The sequence below is a fragment of the Dromaius novaehollandiae genome, chromosome 9 (genome assembly GCF_036370855.1).
Source record: "Dromaius novaehollandiae isolate bDroNov1 chromosome 9, bDroNov1.hap1, whole genome shotgun sequence".
NCBI classification, from domain to species: domain Eukaryota; kingdom Metazoa; phylum Chordata; class Aves; order Casuariiformes; family Dromaiidae; genus Dromaius; species Dromaius novaehollandiae.
The window spans coordinates 3,480,385-3,500,432 of record NC_088106.1 but is presented as its reverse complement, the minus strand read 5'-3'; the positions used below and the strand labels follow the sequence as shown (position 1 = coordinate 3,500,432).

The 20,048-nt window shown below is 35.5% G+C and overlaps 1 protein-coding gene across 1 annotated transcript in view; it reads left to right on the top strand.

The window, feature by feature from the left end:
- IFT80 (intraflagellar transport 80) overlaps positions 1–20,048 on the top strand; it is a 62,261-nt gene that overhangs the window by 9,563 nt on the left and 32,650 nt on the right. The window contains exons 5-9 of the mRNA XM_064516556.1: positions 5,001–5,111; positions 7,487–7,555; positions 15,964–16,073; positions 16,908–16,997; positions 18,211–18,348. Coding sequence (XP_064372626.1) covers positions 5,001–5,111; positions 7,487–7,555; positions 15,964–16,073; positions 16,908–16,997; positions 18,211–18,348 — 518 coding nt within the window. The remainder of the gene's footprint in view (positions 1–5,000; positions 5,112–7,486; positions 7,556–15,963; positions 16,074–16,907; positions 16,998–18,210; positions 18,349–20,048) is intronic.

Genomic DNA, 20,048 nt, shown 5'->3' with positions numbered 1-20,048 from the left:
TCCATGAAAACTTGATTGGGCCCTATTGTGCATAAGTATAATGATACAGTGCTTAAATGCATGATCACATTTTTCCAGATTACTTCTATCTTAGTGCCTAAGATGAACTTGCTCCTATATGAAAAAATATTCTTCCCTGCCAGGCTGCAGTTTACTATGCCTCAGTATTTGAAAGATGCCTTGTGGATAAAGTAGGAGCTTGTAGAATGAGAAAGGATGCAGAAGATTGTTAAATCAGTTGAATATTTCCCAGTATAACAGGGTTTTATCCTGTACTTGGTGGCATGTCCCACTGTGATCCTGGTAATGTGACTTAAACCAAAGTGTTTGGTTACTTACAAATTGTTCTTTCATTTTAACTTACTTTTGTGTGTCAGTTTTTGGGGTTCGCTTACAGGAGGATTGAGGCCGCTTACAGGAGGACTGAGGCCTCTTGGATTCCACTTGGGTCAATGGAAACTATAGTTTAAATAGATAAAATGCCATAGAATTTTATGTATTCTTAAAAAAACATTCTGAATATTTCAGATTGGATACTGAAAATTGATAGATGCCTTTGAGCCAGGTCTCTGTATGTTAGTTCCCTATCGGCGAAGCTCATTGGTTTTCCCAGGTATGTTAGTAAAAGATGTTCATAGCAGTTACGAAGAGCTGAGTCGGTTAGAGATGAATACTGTAGGTAATGGCCTGAGACTATTAGTAGTGCTGTGATCAAAAAGGGTTTGAGTAGTCTGCAGTGAAAAAGGTCTTGGCTAAAGAATGAACAAACATCTTTTATACATCTTTTGTACTAGGCATTGAATAAGACAGGTGATCAGATAAAAGAAATTTTTTTCTTTTTTTAAGTATTATTTTAAAGCCAGAAAAGGCCATTTTGACAGTTTAGTCCAAGAAGATAGCATTAGCTAAAGAATTCCTGTGAATTCAGTTACTGCTTTTACCTTGGGAATAATGTTAGAAAAAAATCTTGTTTTGATTTTAGAGCATCCAACAAAACTATTTTTTAATTGGCAATTGTTAATTTCCTGTACTATGAAAAATGTGTTACTTACTCAAAGAATAATTCAAATATCTGTGATTCTGTGACTGCAAAAAAACCCTATGTTGGCAATACTGATGTTGTGCATGCATAAACTGCCCTGGGTATTACATTATGCATTATATAACAGATGTGAGACTTAATTTGTGGTCTGGATAGGTTTTTATCTCTAGATTTTCTCCTTATATGTTTAGATCCTGTATCTGTAGGATTTAATGTGAATGACGTATACTTATTCTAGAACTTGTTTCCTGGTTTTATCATTAGGGTCATTATGAATGAGTGTGGAATTGAAACTAAGTATTGACTTTTATGAGCATCTCACAGTATGTTTCTGATGTGCCTTTAACAATTTTGTTGTGTGCAAACAATTTGGTTTTGTCCAGTAATGCGAGAATACTCCACACTCCATCTTAACGATAAATGTTTCTGTAAGACCTAATTCCATGTCTCTCTAATTAAGGATAACATTTGGAATAAGGCCATCTGGTATCATCTAACAACGTGACCCTTAATTAAGAAAGATTATGCAGAAATTAGTTACAGCTGTGTAAACTGCGTATCACAAATGCAAAAAGTTATGCAATTAAGAAATAGGGCTGGACACCCATTTACTGTGGGCTGTGAAGGAGAGGGAGGTATACAGAAGTGGGGTTTGCAAACCCTCTCGGTCTTAAACCCATGGCTAAAAATTTCTTATAGTCCTTCAGAGGAAAGAAAATAAAGGTCACTTTAAAAATCAGAGTATACTAATATTGATACTCTTCTAGTCTCTTATTCAGCAAAGTGGTGCACTGCTATATCCAAAACAGAGTGTAATGGGAGGGAAATAACTGAGGAATCAATAATGCTAGTTCAGAGACATCTTATGTGCGAGAGACACTGTGATTACATAACACAAGAGGTGAGTATCTTAGAGCTGAGAGACGGTCTATGAAAGAATGGAAACCAGAATAATGTATTAAAATGCTGAAGACCTAGCATTGAAAATTTTAAGAATCTAAGAATTAACTAAATGAAGAAAAAGAGGTCTTAGCAACCATGTTAGTGCTGTAAATACAGAAAAAATTGGATTAAGCAGCTGTTCAGAGTACTCTAGTAGGTATGAATATAAGGGATAAGGTTAATCTTAAGCAAAAATATATTGTTCAGGGTGTGGTATTTCAGAATGGTCTGGTCAAATAAACTGACTTTACAAGCAGAAGACTTTTAATACTGAGAGAAAGAATCATTTGTATAATCCTGCATTGGCAGGGATTTGGTTGGGTGATTGCTCCTTTTTATTCATGTGCTTACAAGTAAAATGAAGACAAAATTTTTTTTTTTTTAATTTATGTTACGTCTTTTACTACTAGGTAGGGTCTGTATTCATCAAACTACGGAGACCACCAGTGTGTGGGTCATGTTTATTTACTGACAAATTTACCTGAATGACTTTTGTTTGTTTTTCATTTGTTTCCATTCTCAAGTCTTTTCTTTACCTGAAATATGCAAAATACAACATGGGAAGACAGAACACAGAAAAAGTTGTTTCGGGCTTCTGGAAGTGCAGGCTGCTTAAACTTCACCGCCTTGGCTGCTGAGATGTTAGCGTGGATATAGTTGGACGATGATCTGTATTTTACCTTCTGCACAGTTTGTAGCTAATACCTTCCTCACCCGCGTGTGTGTACTGATTTAGATACCGCGTTTCTTTACTGAAATAGATGTGTATTTAGTTTCTGCTTCTGGCTCTTCTGAACGCAAGTTCTTTGTATATTCTACTTCTCTCTCGAGTAAGTTTCTTGGACGCAGTATTTTTATGTAGTTCACGTGGCCTTTTTGGCATTACTAGTGTTATCATTAAACCTCCTAAAAAGCCACTTCCACCTGTATATGATAATGGAAGTAACTTACTGTTGCAGGCAATAGTAAATGCAAAATGTTCCAACAGGTCAATTTTTTTCCCCCCAAAAAAGCCTGAAAGAACTTGTCTTGATAGTTTGCATGTACATTCGCAAAAAGGAGTGTATTGAAATCTGTTAACTCGTTGCTCTGGCAATAGCTGTAAAGGGGGTGTGCTTTTGCACTTAATCCATGCCCAAAGCCGCGTGTGTCTGATGCCTCTTTGGTTCTTTTCGTACCAGAATCGGAGCAGTGGAGCACCCTTTGGTAAACCCCCGCTTTTTGGGGGGTGTGGGAGGTGAGGGGGGCATGTTTTTTTACAGGACAGTGTTGCTGCTGGCAGTCATCAGCTTGTGGCTCGTAGTCCTAGTAGCCATGTCCATATTAAGCGGTGGCTTTCCCGAGCCAGCTGCCTGTCTCACCGGCACTGATCTGTGACTGCTTGCCCAGAGCTGAGACTGGTGCCCGTGGGAGGCTTCACGCTTTCTTGTCTGGTGAAGAAGTACTTTGTCAGAGGTAGAAGGCTGAAAAGCAGACAGTTCCTCTGGGGTCTCCGGCTCTAAATTGTCCCATCCCACTGGCACGAGGTGTGAATGAAGGTGCCATGTTGCTTGTGCAATAGCCCAGTCCAGGGAAGAGACCTGAGGAGGCCTGATTATTTTTGTTTGGGCCCAAAGCTTTCCCAAAACCAGATAACACTAAAATAGACAGAAGTTGAATATTTATTGTTGTTTTCCATAGATTTTCTTGGGACCTCTACTGATGAGTTGCATCATCAGATTGCTTCAGGGCCAATAATCTACCATATCAGTCATCTTTAGATGAGAGGCCTTACCGCTGCCTTCTCCTGGCAACTTCTGCACTAGTTGGTGGCTGTTAAAAGGTTCTTTGAGTTGGTGGAGAAGCTGAGGTATCTCAGTTTCTTTCTCCATGCCACCTAGTTCCTCCTGATAGGAGATAACTGATTTTCACATGTTAAACTACCTTCTTTTCACCTTATCACCCTCATGCTTGTTCATAAGGGCTATGACCAAAAAAACCCCAGTCCTCATGTAAAGACTCCAGACACTTTTGAATTCCTTTGGTAAGTGAAAATATACCCTCCCTTCCCTCTGTTTTTCCAATATGCTGCTGTTGTGGGATACTGCTGTTTAACCAGTATGCCCTGTCTTATAATTCATATTCTCAAGCGAGAGGGTCATATGTGGTATGTTATTAATGGAAAAATTATCCTGTCTCAAGTGATGGAGCATTTGCACACACTGAGTGTGAGGTATCTGTGTGCTGTTTATCTCAAAGAATTCTGGTCACTCTGGAAATTGCTTGTATTGGCTCACTGTCTTGCAGATTAGATAAAATATTTTTTGAAGAGTTAGTTTTAAAGTAGTTAATTGAATCACTGAGCTATTCTAAGCCATGCATTTGTTCTGCCGCATGTTTCCTTTGTCTGCTCTTTGGTCCAGTTAAAATTTGATCTTCCTGGATTTAAGCAACATCTCTCATTTGGAAAGAAAGACTTCCTCATGCTTCTGTTGAAATCATTAATAGCTTTGTTTTTGGCTTCTGTGAATTTCCACAACAGCCCCATAATGCAAACAGTAATGCTTCCTCAGAGAAAGGCGCTCGGTGATGGTCAGCTTGTGCTAGCTTTTCCATTATCCTTTTGGTGTTGAGTGATTTTTCAGATCTTAAAAAAGAAAACGCAAGGACTCTCCTGAGGTGCAGTGTATAAAACTCTGTATGTCAGCGTGCAGACAGTGAAATGGCACTGAGGAGCTGTGTCCCCAGAAAAAGGTGCAAACGTTTACAGGGATGTAAGTAAAATTTATGGGCAAAATAAAGATTATACATACCAAAAGGAAAAAAAAAATCCAGCATTGCAGTTGGTTTACAAGTCTTCTCTTTCTGCAAGAGATTGTTTGGGCTTGTCATAGTTGTGAATAATATAATCGCATGTTTCTTTTTTGTGTGGTTTTTTTTGGTTTTGTGTGTGTTTTTTAGCAGAAGATGACACTTACTGTTGTTGATATCTAAACGCAAAATTAGATATTCTGTTTCTAACCCGAACTTTGTTTAGGGAAGTTCCACTTAATTTCAAAATCAGGAAGACTAGAGAAAAGCGTGGAGGCACACTGCGGAGCTGTGCTTGCGGGAAGATGGAATTACGAAGGAACAGCACTGGTTACAGGTAAGCGTACTTAAACAAGGTGCCTTGAAAACTAAAATAGCAGAACAGCTCTTTCAAAATAAGGCCTTTTTTGTTTGCTTTTTTTTTTTTTTTTCCCTAATATACAAAGCTGACATACAATATGCCCTGAGAAAATGGAAGGGTACACGAATGTAGTATTAAAGACAATTCATGAAACATAAGTGCCTTCAATAATATTTCTGAAATGTAAGTACTTCAGGGGATAAATACAATAGAATGTTTTGGAGAAAATAATTTTAAAAGTGAATCCTTGACATATATTTAAAAGATATGGACCCAAATATCATAGCTTATATCGTAACTATATTGAATTTGAGTGGATAAAACTGAGTCTATTAAGTGTTCATGTACTGACCTAGCTTTAAATTTTCATGTGAGAAGGGGGTAATGGAAACACAAAATCCACAATTTAAATAGAGTTAAGTATAATTTATAACTTTGTTTTTAATGTTTCCATTGGCATTGGGGTTATAATCATCTTGTGTAATAGAGATTAATTTTGTGATATTTGATCAATGCTGTTTTAGGAGAATGTTCTCTGATTTTTATTTATTATTTTAACTTATATTAAAGCTAGTAAAAACATTTATCTTTCTTTTAGTGATCCTATTTATTAAAAGTTATTCTAATTACTGGAAAATAAATGTTTTTAATGCCAAAACGTGAAGAGATTTCCACAGATATTCTGTACTTTATAGAAGAGAATATTTGATTTTTTTTTTCCTGTCTGTTACAAAAAGGGTTGCTAAGTCAGTACAGTACCTATATATCCCTGCACACGACATTGGAGTTTTTTGGCCACCAGAGTTTACTGAGGCCTCGTGAGCATCTTAGATATTCCGGTGCTGCTTTTTCTTGATTATTTGGGTGGTGTAGATCCAGCTGCTAACTAATCCTTTTCTCCGACAGGGCTGGGAAAGGGATCTTCCAGTGTCTGTATTGCTATGTTGTTTTTTGTCCTAAATCTTCTGGTAATTAGTTGCTTTTGGCATTTTTGTCAAAAACTTCTATCTTGATGTTAAGGAGAAGCTAATTGCATTTCCTGTGATAGACTTCTCCTCAGTGGGATTTCTGTTTGTGTCAGAATTTTCTGCAGCCTCCTGTTGATCTAGCACAGCTGATTTCTTTGGACAAATTCCAACTCAGTCCAGAAGTACTGAAGATAATTTTGGATCTGCTTATTTCCAGACTCAGTCTGACTCTAAAATGCTGCTTCAAGGAACTCTGTCTGGCATGTTCCTCTTAAATCCCAGAGGGCTCTTTTTAAAGAGAGATTTGCCTCAGGAACTTCTCCAAAGAGAAAATCAAAATTGCTTTTTCTATTTTTTTTTTTTTTTTTGGAAAGACTCCATGATACTTATGGGGAATATGTGAATTTATCACCATATCCAAACAGCGTACTCTGAGAAGATCTACTACTCTTATACTGCAACTATGCTTGGAGGAATAGTGAATCATTGATGACAGTGTATCAGTTAAAATATTCTTTGGAGTTCTATGTTAACAGTATCAGATGTGCACAAATAAGATCTTTTAAATTGTTTTTGTTACACTTTTTAAATATTTAAAGCTAAATCTACCATAGATAAAAACCTGAAATCTGGTAAGTAGATTACCTTTGAAAGGAAAAATGGTATTAAGAGTCCTGGTGAACCTTTTTACCAATTAGCTGAATGTAGGAGGTTTAAATAAAGACACAGAGCTATACTTTTTAAATATGATAGCACATTAGGAGATCTGTGTTCCTTATGTACACATAACTAACTTTTCTTTATAGTGTATAAGAACTTAATCTTTAATAAATTAACTAAGTTTCTTGGTAAGATGCAATTACATTATAAAATTTAAAGTTTCTGAATGGAGCCTTTGGTTATCTTCAGTTTCACCATTTATCAACTGTGAAGTGTCCAGTTTAATACATAAAAACCTGCTCCTGCTCTCTTTGGACTCCTAAGAGACTCATTTAATCAGCTCCTGGGCCATTGAACTGTAAATAGATGAAGTGTACTAGTAATGTTGAATAGAAAGTAGAAAGCTTGGGGTACTTAAATAGTGATGGGATTTCTCTTCCCAGGAGCAGTTTCAGATAAGAAGACTATTGGGAGTTTCGGGAAGGGAAAAGACTTGCTGATAATAGCAGAACAGTCTTATATATTTTTTCCTTAAAATATTATCTGTTTCCTTGGTAGGAAGACTACCTAAACAATATTTACTGGTAGAATGACCTGGGGTTTTAAATAAAAATATTTTAACTTAGGGTATTTATTAGGAAATACTTAAAGTTTACAAGTGCTGTAATTATTAGATCTGTTATTGCTTATAAGTTGATGATTTCCATAACTTTCTGTTTACAGTTGGTGAAGATGGTCAAGTGAAAATCTGGTCTAAAAGTGGAATGCTGAGATCCACTTTAGCTCAGCAAGGTCAGTAAATTTTCTTAAAATTCCATTAGAACTTTCAATTTTTGGTATATAAAATGTATTGAAATAACAGACTCTAAACATGGCAGTAATGGTTTGATTAAGGATTTGAAGGCCTAGATCAGCTCCACTAAAATTAAAGATAAATCCAAAGTCGAATTCAGTAGGAACTGGATCTTTGACTCTATGCTGGCAGATAGAAATTCTGACTATCAGCTTCATTACCTGAACTGCTATGTTCTCATTAAATTGTTCAAAACCACACTTAAAGGCCTCTCTTTGCATAACAGTGTTTGACTGTTAAACAATTTATTATTAGATTGTATTTAGTTTTATTCTTCTACCTATTTTACAATCTAGTGCATGGGAGCATTTAGTGTACCCATTGTGTTCCTGTGGACCTACTCTATGTCATTATACACCTTCAGAAGTGATATTTCATTCTTACCTAATATTGGCTATTGTCATTATTGATTTCATCATTCTTACAACTACAGAACTATAGCTATTATATTAAAATATAATATTTATCGTGGAACTCCATGTCTTACTATAATAACACTTATTTCCTTTACTCTCCTCTAAAGGAGTTAGCGTTTTTAGTCAGTGTTTTCAAGGGAGGAGCTTCTCAGCTAAAAACAGCTGATAAGATCTGTTTAGTCTATTTCTAAATTGCCATATCTATTAAGAATTTTTTATGAGGTGATTTTTTTCAGGATCAAGCACAATCATCTTTCTTCTTTTCATGCTGACATGCTAACTACCACCCATAAAAGTTTTTCAGTGGTGTTGGCACTTTATTTTGGCTTGGGCTAGATCAATTCACAAAATATAAGGAAATTGGTAAAATAGTCATCTCATTACTGAATTATTAGTAGCAATTGTCTTGTTATGAATACAAAATAGTTTGTGTTATAGCTTCCAGTTTTTCTATTACAGGTTTTGAAACATTTACTTTTTTGGCTGAAATGGTTATAATTGATCCCTCCCTCAAGACAGTTTTTTTTTTTTTTTTTGAGATAAATATAACAGAAAACTGTTTAGTTTTGTTTTTTAATAAGATGAATATCTTCAAGAACAAAGCATTTTCTAAAACAAAAGTATTCTTGCAATATATTTCAGACAGCTGTTTCAGTTCCACCCTAAGGATTCTGGAGAGACTAAAGAATCAAAGAATTCAAAATAAATCCATTTTTTAATACCAAGCCACTGACTCTCTTATGGTGAAACTGAAAAAAATTTCTAAAAGCATTGCAGGAATGCTTGAAAGATGAGAAAAAGTGTTTTTGGGTTAGCTCCTCTGTACTTTAAAGCTCTTAACAGCTGAGGTTCAACAGTCTACTTAACCCAGTAACTAATTTAATATATGCAAAGAGTCCTATTGAAGTGAAACTATTCCTGTGCTTAAATTCTTTGTTAAACTGGGGCCGTAGAGACCTAACCTCAGTCTTAGCTTTGTAACTACAGTTTTATGCGTACTAGAGCATTCCAGTTATTTTTATTTAAGTCAGGTTAGAATCACATTTTTTTAACATGTAACACTGCAAGCTGCAAATATATTTTTATACATATTTGATATTTAAAACATCCAAATTTTTATAATCATAATTTCTAACATTTTTTATACTATTTCGGTGAAAATATCAAGCTAGATTTTGTTTTTCAGGCTTCATACATTGAAATCATGTGACCTTTTGACATTTTTAAGAAACCACATGCACCTGGGGTTGGGTTAAATGTCAGACCCTTATCTCTTTCTAAAACAAATTATCTAAATTCTTTCAACCTGTCAAAGGCATTTTAACCACAGGAGTGAAGGTAAAATGTATTTCAGTTCTGTTAAGGAAGTTCATATTCAGATGTAATGTATTTTTCATGCTTATAATGTAAAAAGATAAGCCAACCAGACTAAAATTTTTGAAAAAAAAATAAAAAACAACACAACATATGCTACAGTGTTTCTCAATTCATATGTTTCCAGTTTCTTTTGTTTGACTGTGCTTATTTGAGGTATCATACTTAGTTTGATGAACCTTATGAAGTAAGAGCCTCATTCTAGTTTGATATATGCAAGTTGAATTTCTATTGATTTCTCAGAGCTTTTGGTATAGTGTAAGAGAAGAATTGGGTCCTCATGGAATAACTGTCTTTTTGTATTTGTATTTGAGCCTAGGAGGCTCGAAAGCCCTTTAAACTTTCGATTTGGAGGATCAGATTCCTACAGCACATCCTGTAAGCTGCTAACATACCTGGCATCAGGATAGGACTCTGCAGAAATTTTATGTTTAAAAGAAGTATATTATGTTTGAGCTAATTTTGCACTTTCTTTATCATCTCCTTAAGAAATGAAAGGATTACCATTGCTGACATTCTTTCTACTCATTCCTGTCTTTGTATTAGAAATAAATTTTCAGACTCTTATCTTTGAATAATGGTCCACATGCCTATTCTATCTTTGGATTTTTATTCGCTACAAAAACACGTATATGGATTTTTTTCCTTTTTTAGCCGTTTCAGTACTTCTATAGAGGGCTCTGGCCCCATGTCCTTCCATCATACTGATGCATGGAATAAAGTTAGTTTGCCCCAATAGCCTCTATTGCATTCAGCCTCTGGCCATAACATGCTGCTGTTACGGCTGCATTTTTCTTTGAGCCTGATCTTGCTTTTTCATCCTTAGATTATATTCTTCCTTTTGTTTCTCCTTTTTCTTAAACAGAAAGCTTTTTAAAAATTGCTATGTTTGCAATCCTTTGGGCTTCCAGCTGATGCAGTGCACTGATATATGTGGATGAGCTAATATTTTTTCACAGCTTCCTTTGGTATATGTTGGTAATCCACATGACTGTGCTTAAACCAGCGTTGTATCTGTGTATTCTGTGATGCATGCACTGCAGCATGACGCTGTGCTCAAAGTGTCTCTCTTCCTTTGGACAGTGCCACAAAACTATAAAGGGTAGGCTGTGCAAAAAGTCAAAGGCCTGCATGTGAAAGAAAGAACAGCTTTAACAGCACAAATTTTTATGGTATGTTGTAGACCCCAACACGAAGATTATTTGGAGCCAAGCCATACAGGGTCTGTGTTCCTGTAGGCTCAGTGGTGCCACCAGCACTGAGTCCTTCACAGACCAAATATCTGGCCAGTAGGACCCATGCTGAGCCCATCGTTACATAGTTTCTCTTGAGATATCTTTATCCAAGATTGACACTGGTGAGGCTCATAAACTACTGGCTCTCTAAACCTCATCATCCCCTGCAGGGTCAAAGATACTGGTCATGGCAACAAAAAGAAAATTAAGAAGTAGAATGCAAGTGTGCCTTTCTCATTACTATGAAGATTATTCCTGCAGCACCATTTGTTTAGCTCATCCCATCAATGAATCTGATAACTTTGATGATAACTTTTCCTCCAAGATCTGAGAACCTTAGTGGACAAACAGGTCTCATGGACCCACCCTAAGTATTTAATTGCAACCAGGCTGGAGCACCTGCCTCCTTAATGTGAGTCACAAAACACACTGGTCCTCTAACATCAAGGCAGAAGATAAGGTGATATTTCAGTTCTCCATCTTTAAGCTGCAAGTTTGATTACTGTCTAAGGATATATAGTTTCTATCATAGGTTCTATCAAGCATTCCTTAGCTTCCTCGACCCTGTGAACTATTTTAGTGTCCCTAATTCCAGTAAAGATAGGTATAATTCCTTGCAGAAAAGTCGTATCTTAAATTCAGAGGTTGACTTTCCTTCTCGTGCTATGAAAACTTAGTTTCTTTAAGAGCATTTGATGAAGGACTTCACCATAACCTTTATGAAAATGCACATGCATTGTACAGGCCAGTTCAGTCCTGCTTTATGATTTTTGGTGAAGCTATTGCTTCTCTGTATTCTCTGTATTCAGTACTTAAAACTACTGCTTACTACTTTTAGACCTGTTACTGCAGAGCTAGCACAGGTAGAATAATTTGATTGACTCTGTTCATCCTTGTGTGTCAGCAGCAGAGTTGCCTACTCTTGTTATCTGTGTAAGTACGGTCAAAACAGCACTGTTGTGTAGAAGTTTATAATGGAAGACTTTTAGCTCTTAGTCTTCTATTGTCAGTCATAAGAAAAGGGAGGAAAAAGCCATTCAACTTAGCTAAGAGATTCCAAGTTAAGTTTACAGTGTGACGGAGAGTAAAACATGTTTTTTTCCTTATAAACTGTGCACATTAGAGTTGAGAATAATTTAAACAATACTACACATGAAAGCCTGTTTCATTTATAGTCATTATTGTATTAAATTATCTAAGGCTATTGTAGTTAGAAGAGTACTTATGTCCTGATTGTATTTTACGTAACAATAAATACATGTAAATACATAAATACATCTGGCTTATATGCCAAGAAAAGCATGAAGGAGTAATGTGAATAACTGCTGTGTAGGTTGACCTTTTGGTTACTGAAAGCAAAATCACAACAGTTGCAATGTATACACTTTAATTATACTTTAATTATTATGAAGTGAGACTTGCTTTTTAAGGAACAGTGGTATTCAAAATGCAGCTCCTATTTTTCTGCTGCCATGGAGAGACATAAAATTATCTGAATTAATGTTTTTATTGCTGTGGAAGGAAAAAGTCTCATACAGGCGTGCTGTTACAATTAGCAAAGAATCTGCTGTGGCTGTAAGCGTCAGTGATGCTCAGTCACTCTTGCACCCAACCTTTGCTCTTTCTCTGTTGCACAGATTGGCCACTGGATTGATTCACTGAGATTAACGTCTGCTAGTAGAGTACCAAGATATGAAAAAGCCCACCTTGTAGCTTAATGCTGATGTTCCTTCTTCAGATCTTCTCTCAACCCACCTTTTCTGCTTTTGTTGCACAGTACTTTTTTTCCTGAAACTGTTTATCACCAGTGCAATTCACTTCAGTTTTTCTGCTGAATTTTTCTTTCCACAGCAATGCGATATATTGGCTCTCCTTTCCCAACCAAGTTCTTGCAAAGTGCAGAAGGAAATGAGTTAACTTAGCTCCTGCTGTTAAGCCCTGGAAATTGTGGTTAAGTAGTTAGCCATCATAAAAAATTTAAACATTTGGTTTAAATATAAAAATCTTCTGACTGTTAAATCAGCATTAGAGCAGGACAAAAATTAGTTTATTTTGAATTTCTATACAGCTGGTGTCAGAATTTATGTCATTTCAACACAAATTGCTGCCAGCAGGAAAATAGCTAGTGCCAGATTTACTTAATATATGTTGTATGTTTCTATGAATTGTCTGCTACTGACTTACCGTGGTTGAAAAGTAATAACCCATCGTCCAAAAGATACATGATAATTGCATCACTCTGTGGTTCTAAACAAAATGAAATAAATGCCTTCCGAAAGTAAAATATACAAATTACAGAAATACTCAGCAATGACACCCGATCTCAGTTTAGAGTTTAAATGTTTGGAAGCTCAAATCGAGTTTACTGTGCTGAATTGATGGCTATAATAAAATCAGGGTTTTGTTCAGAGAGAAAATTCGAAGGTTGAAGAGCTGGTGAGATGTTTTATGACATTAGGACAGTTAAAACATCCATTCCATCAGTTAACTGTCTAAATCTCATCAAAATACTCCCATCAAAAGAGAACGCCTGAGTCATTTTTAGAAATGGAAAAATGCCAAAAGTGTCTTTGAAAATTTTATCCAGTAAGAACATTTCCTTAAGACTGTTTGGGTTTTGTGTTACCATAAATGATAGATGTACTAAAAATGGTTTGTTTACTCAATTTTAATTCATTTGATCAAATTGATAGTTATCAACTAAAATATGCTTGAATCCCTAAGAAAAGCGTATTTCTGAGACTAAAGGAGAACTTATTTCTATTTTCTTCTTCTAAAATTCTTAAGTTGTCAAGTACAAATGTTTAGACTGTAATAATTGCTCTTTCTGAGGTTTCTTTTTTCTCCTATAGAACTTTTGGGCTGCAGTTCTAGTTTCCCCAGTTTAGGTGTGCCATTAATGCCGTTCGAGGTTCCTTAGGTTTTTCTGCCTAATCTCCAAATCTATTCCAGAAGGAGGTGGATTTCCTTAGGGTCCTGTGTCACGTCTGTAAGTTCCATATGGATATCTTAGGGTACACTAGGCACATCACTCTAGATACTCGTGTTTAGACAATTGAATTGCTTCTTCAAAAGCCTCATTTCTGCCAGTGAGAATATTCAGGATGCTGATTTTCACCTCACAGACTTAAATAAGCATTCTCCTCCCATTTCCAAAGGTATGGAAGCAAGTTTTACAAAAAGTAAAAAGAATGATCTGACAGAGGCTTATTACACAGCCCACCTCCTTGCAGCTTTATATTCACTGTTTCCTGATGCCTTGTTATACTGAGGCTATGCTGAAACTTGCTATCCATTGCTGCAGGGCTTTTGCTGTGACAGAAATAAATGTTTGGGCATGCTTTTTATTTAATTCTTAGTTTTATTTGCATGGAATCGAGCAGAGTAATACTTTGATTCTTTGTCTTCAGAGGAGAGCAATCCTCTCAAGTACTGAGGAAAATACTTGCATCGTCAGCAAGTCTGATTTATTTTTTTTCCTGGATGTTTTTTCCATGCAATTTTTCACTTCTGTTTTCAAAAAGATCTTTTAAAACTGCAACATTATGTGTTTTCAAAACAAAACACTCAGTTTTATTTTGGCTACATTATTCTGGAGTTTTTAATCCGCAAAAAAAATCTTTCCACTTAACTGGGAAAAATCTGTGAAGTTTGCAGGCCACTCTTTCTAGTTTGATCTGCTGTTAATTCATGTTGCAAGCTGCTTGTGTGGGGGATGTTTGCTCTTTATTTGTACAGCAAAAAAAAAAAAATTATGATACAGTCTTAATTATGGAGCTTAAACATCTTCCAAAGAATAATTCAGGTGCAATACGAAGTATTTTTTACCCACAATGGCTATTAGTAAGTATTAGGATGATTCTTTTCATGTTGATTTTCTTCTTTTAAGTGGCAGCTGTGAACACTGTTGCATCAAAGAATACAAGGTCAAATAAATAAAAGTGCAGCTATTATTGGGAGTTTTTTTTTTGGAATTGTGTAGAACTTGAATTATGAAAGGTTTTACAAATAAATAGCATGGTAAATGGCAATAGACAGTGATATTTGAGAAAGATGTGATATTAAGAGCACAGTGTTAAAATGATAGGTGGTAGTTTGGTGGACCATCTACCTGATTTTCTAGTTTTGTTTTTGATACAAATATTTCTTGATTTTAAGTTAGATATTGGTCAGTATCGCAGGCGGTGGTCTCAGCACTTGATGTAATCGTATTGTAGGTATTGTGGCATACAAGTTCTGCAGGGCATTTCAAGGTAAACATGAAACGGTTTTGTAAGTATTCATAGGAAGTGTTTACGAATCTGATGGAAAGCAGGAGAGAAGATCTGAAGATTTGACAGCTGGGCATTGAAGGCTTGACCTTGTGGACTGATCATTGGGAAGATTTAACATTTTAATACTTAATGAAAGATGTCATGATGCAGATAGGCCTTATAAATAAATTGTCCATGAAGGGCTTTGTCTGATGTAATAGAGAAAATTGAACAAATGGAGAAGGGCAACAAAAATCTTTGCAGTGCCCTGGTTAGCCATGAGCCAAGGGGGTCAGTACCTCACGGTAGGAGAGGAGCACCTTAAAGCTGAAAGACTACCCAAAGCTGAGAAGGAAGATCTCATCTTATCTTGCTCAGATGTGTCTTGCAAGAAATTGCTCAGATTGTTTTAAGAGAGGGGAAACAGGAAAACAATTGGGAGTGTAGAGACGAGGTTCAGCGAAGCCAAAGCATCGAAACTGTTTTGCTATGAAGGCAATTTGGGTGAAGAAGAAGAAAGGGAAATCTTACAAAAGAAGAAATCTGGTGATATGAGTTCTTCCAGAGATGGTTTTACAGCGAGTGTGAACTGAAGAAGCAAGTGGTAAATGTAATTGGAGCTAGTGGGATAGACCTTGCAATATAGTAAGTAGGTCTTAAAAGTTATGTGATACATAAGAAGAATTGATAGGTACAGTACATGAAAAGGAGAGCATTGTGAATTAGGTACCTATAGCACTAGTTAAGTCATACACATTTTCAGTAACCCAGATGTAGTGTCGGACAAGTCATTGATTCATCATTTGTTTTTGTGAGGTCTGTAGTTGATTTATTCAGTGTTAAATTTAAGGTGGTCCTGTTGAAAGCAGTAGGTGTTTGACTGCTTACTGACTTATCTACAGTTATACAAGTACCAGGGGCAAATAGTTGCCCCTAGATTGGCCTTCTACCACAGTTGGGTTTTTGATGCATGATTTTAAGTAACCGGTTTGAAGTGGCTGTGCCAGTTTCTGTGTAATTTGATCAGAAAAGTCTTCATAAGAAATGTTTTCTTTCATGCTGTCTACAGGAACACCAGTGTACTCAGTAGCCTGGGGACCTGATTCTGAAAAGGTTCTCTATACGTCAGGAAAGCAGCTGACTATTAAACCTCTTCAGCCAAATGCTAAAGTTTTACAGGTATCATTAATGTAAAATTATGTATGTACTGAGCTTTGTGGAGTGTTAATTTAGAATCAGGTAAAAATTTAAGGGAATTAAAAGTAGGGTCGCATTAAAGTCAGTGGATGTACTTACTCCAGTTCTCAGAGTAAAACTAGCAAATCTGGAGAATTGCTGCATGTGGTTCTAGCATGTTGTGTTCTTCCCTTGACTTTGTATAATGCCTTCACTTTGTTAAACCAGACTTCAAGATATATTCTGATTTGATAGTAATCATATACACATCTGACAGTACCACTTACTGTTAAAGGTTGTCTCACCCTTCCCATGTGAAAATGTTTTTCAGTTTTCTATAATTTTGCTAAATATAAAACATTTGTGCTGAAATTTTCCATGCAGCACATGTGCCACTCTTTTTTGCTCTCCTATTTTAACCAGAATTCTTCATTTTTTGAGAATAAGAATAAGGGAATTTGTCAAATAAATTTAATGTAGGAAATGAACATTTCTCCTACTGATAAGCTTGAGGCCTTTGAGTAAGCATTTCCCTTTTTATAAAAAAAGAAGAGGCAGAAAGATGCAGAAGCCTTTCCATTTCTCTTTGTTATGAAAAGGGACAACAATACAGAAGCCATCGCTTGGAATATATTTTCAGTGTAGACTGTTATGCTTTCGTTCTACCTCATTCTAGACTGTACTTGATCTGTTATTTTGCAGAAGAGATAACGTCTGTGCATTTTTATGTTTGGAAACCCTGATCGAGTTTGAGGCATGTGAATGCAGCTAAATGATAAATATTAAAATTTGTCAGACTTGTCGCATCTATAGTTAGTTTGTTTTCTTCCATTTCAGTGGAAAGCCCATGATGGACTTATTTTAAAAATTGACTGGAACTCAGTCAATGATCTTATTCTGTCTGCAGGTGAAGATTGTAAATACAAGGTGAGTACTTGTTAACTTTTTAGGGGAAACTAAATTACCAAAAGGGATATTTTTAGGCAGTCTGATGTTTTATAATTTTAGTAACACTATAAACTAAAATTTAAAGGAGAAGTCTTTCAGTTTTCAGGAAAAACTTACTACCCCAAGCTATATTAAGCTGTATTATTTGTAAATACATCTCACTTTATCTAGTAGCATAAAATTATAAATGTTTGCTTGAGAAAATATGCCAAAATAAAAATAAGTAAAATGCAGTTGAAACAAACTCCCAAAGGAAAATGTGTAGAAATATAACAATAAATACTTGCAATAATATAAATTATAATATGTACTGAGAAAAGTAAGGAAATTTTAAAATTAGTGGAGATAAAGTAATTGTCTTCTGTTACAGGGATATTAGTGAATATCTTAGGAAATTGTATGGTCGGAATATTGTATATCCAAAATAGAAGGCACATATTGCTTTTCTTCCTTTAATTACAAACTTATTTTTAATTGTATGATATGTTCGTTCTGTCCTTCTCTTAAGAGTGTATGATGGCTGTGATACAATCATACAAAAGAGAGGTTGTTTTTTTTTTTTAATTTTCTCTCAAAGTGTTAAAAACAAATTACTTTACTCTGCGAATTAACTTCCTGGTCTTCTGTTGGTTACAATCAGTTATAAAGTCTCTTTGGTCTGGAGATTTGCAGAGTTGTCTTCCACTGTTGGAAAACAAGTGCAAACAGAATAATCCTTGTGGTTCTGTTAGAGACTTACAGTAAAGTGCAGGAAACAAAACTCAGTTGTTAGTTCAAAACGGAGCAATGTAACATTTGCCGTGATAGCAAAGCAAATTCCATTGCATCAAACAAACCAATATTGATTGTGAACAGCCTTTAATAAAAGATAAACTACAATATTAGGTGTGGTTTTCCAGTTATACAAAAATGTTTTAAAATAGCTTAGAAGCGTGAATGTGATTCTATAGAACATTTGTTGGTCTGAAATTCTAAAAGTTATTGCATTTTAAATTTATCTTCGGTGGAGAATTTCTTTGGACAAGTGTGTATTAAAATAAATAAAACTATTAAGTACACTCGGTACCTGTGTTTTAATGTAATGATTTAAAATGGAAAGTGTATTTTTGTAACTTAATGTGAAGGAAAGTGATACCTCTAGAATAAGTAAAGGCACGCACAAAATATATTCAAAAATTTCTTTCTTTTTAAGGTTTGGGACAGTTATGGGCGTATCCTGTACAGCTCACAGCCCCATGAATATCCTATAACATCTGTTGCCTGGGCTATGGATGGGGAATTATTTGCTATTGGGTCTTTTCATACTTTACGTCTATGTGATAAAACTGGGGTAAGTAGCAACTCTGAGAAATAGCAGATGTGGAAATTTATTGATAATACAGTAAATATTCCTAGGGATATAAGTATATGGGCAAGTATTTTTATTGGCAGAAACTGATCTTGACTTCCAATATCTTTCTACTGAGTGCATCTAAGATACTCCCTTCTTGATCTGCTTAGCTGCACTTACAAATATGTTTTGGGCTGGGTAAAAATTTTCATAATATTTTGCCTTTCAGGACATTAAAATTTTCTGGTTTTTTTTAACTTCTTAATTAAAAATGCTGAGAGTTTACAAACACCTCTCATAAGGCAATCATAAAATACAGTTGTTAACCGTGAAAAGCCACGAGGGTATAAGAATAATAAAAAAGAAGATAGAAGAACAGTGTCCATGGGAGAACAAAACATAAGGGTGAAAGTTCTTGTGAATTTATTATTTAGCTTTCTTCCTTAAGAGTACTAAGAGTTTGCAAGCACATCTCATAAGGAGATCACAAAATGTGATTATCAAGCATTAGAAGTGATAAAACAGTAGTAAAAAGAAGATCTAAGAGAACATTCTTGCATTTGTTTTTTAATGCTAGACAGGACACTGTTTCCAGCTACAGATGTTTTTTACTCTGAGCTTTTCTAACATGGCCATTTGTGTGTTCATTAACAAAGTGTCCCTGGCTTTTTTTTTTTTTTTTTTTTTTTTTTTTTTAAACATAGGTGACTGCTACTTCCTAAAAGAGAGACCTCTGTTTCTCTCTTCTTTCTTCTTTTCTGACTTGCAGCTTTGCTCCAAGTTTGCTGTTGTTGACCCAGTTTTTTTTCCACTTGGTCTCCAACTAAAATTAAATTAATGTAGTTTCATCCGCCTTCATTGGTATTCTACGTACCTTAACCCAGGGCACAGATTGACCTGATTGTCTCTGTGGATTTCCTGTGGTTCTGCAACTTTTTGTTCAGACTTGCACTGCATCAAACATCACTAGTTTGAGGAGTTTTATTGTCCCATTATTTACCTCTTTTGTTGTGTTTTCTGCACGCTTGCTCAGGTTGGCAATTCAGCATTTGCTGTGGTGCTTTGGGGCATCTTCAGTACCGCATGGTACCACCTGGTGCTCCTTACCATGAAGTGGGGCCACACATTTCGAGTATTTATACATTCATGAAGAATAGCTTTTAAAAATTATATGAGAAGAGGCATGCAGGTTAACTTACAATCTCTGAGTCTTCATATTCCACTTTCTGTACTGGTTATGTTTTTGGTAATCTTCACTGACAAAAGTAAGTGTAATCTGGGCCTTAAATTTGAAGATGGATTGCTTCTGTTTTCTGTGTTTGGTGCCTTTACCTCTTGCTTGCTTTGAGAAATTCCTAGAGCATAGTCTGTATGAGTAAAATTTGGCGATGGTTATCTTGAAGGAAAACTACTCACTTGCAATTTTCTTTTAGAAAGTACTAATTTTGAGGTTTTCTTTAAGTTGTTTTATTCTGATTTCTACAGTAACTTTTAAAAAATGTTTATGCTAAGGATATTTTATTACCTGTGTGTTAGGAACACCTTGGAAGTTTCAGAAAAGCTGTGGTTAGAGTTAGAGCCTGAGATACCAACTTGTGCAGAAAGAGGATACCCATTAGTATTGCCATAGGTATAAAAAATACTGAAGTAAAGAAGATCTTTCCTGTCTCTTTTTGGTAAAAGACTCAAGAGCAAATATG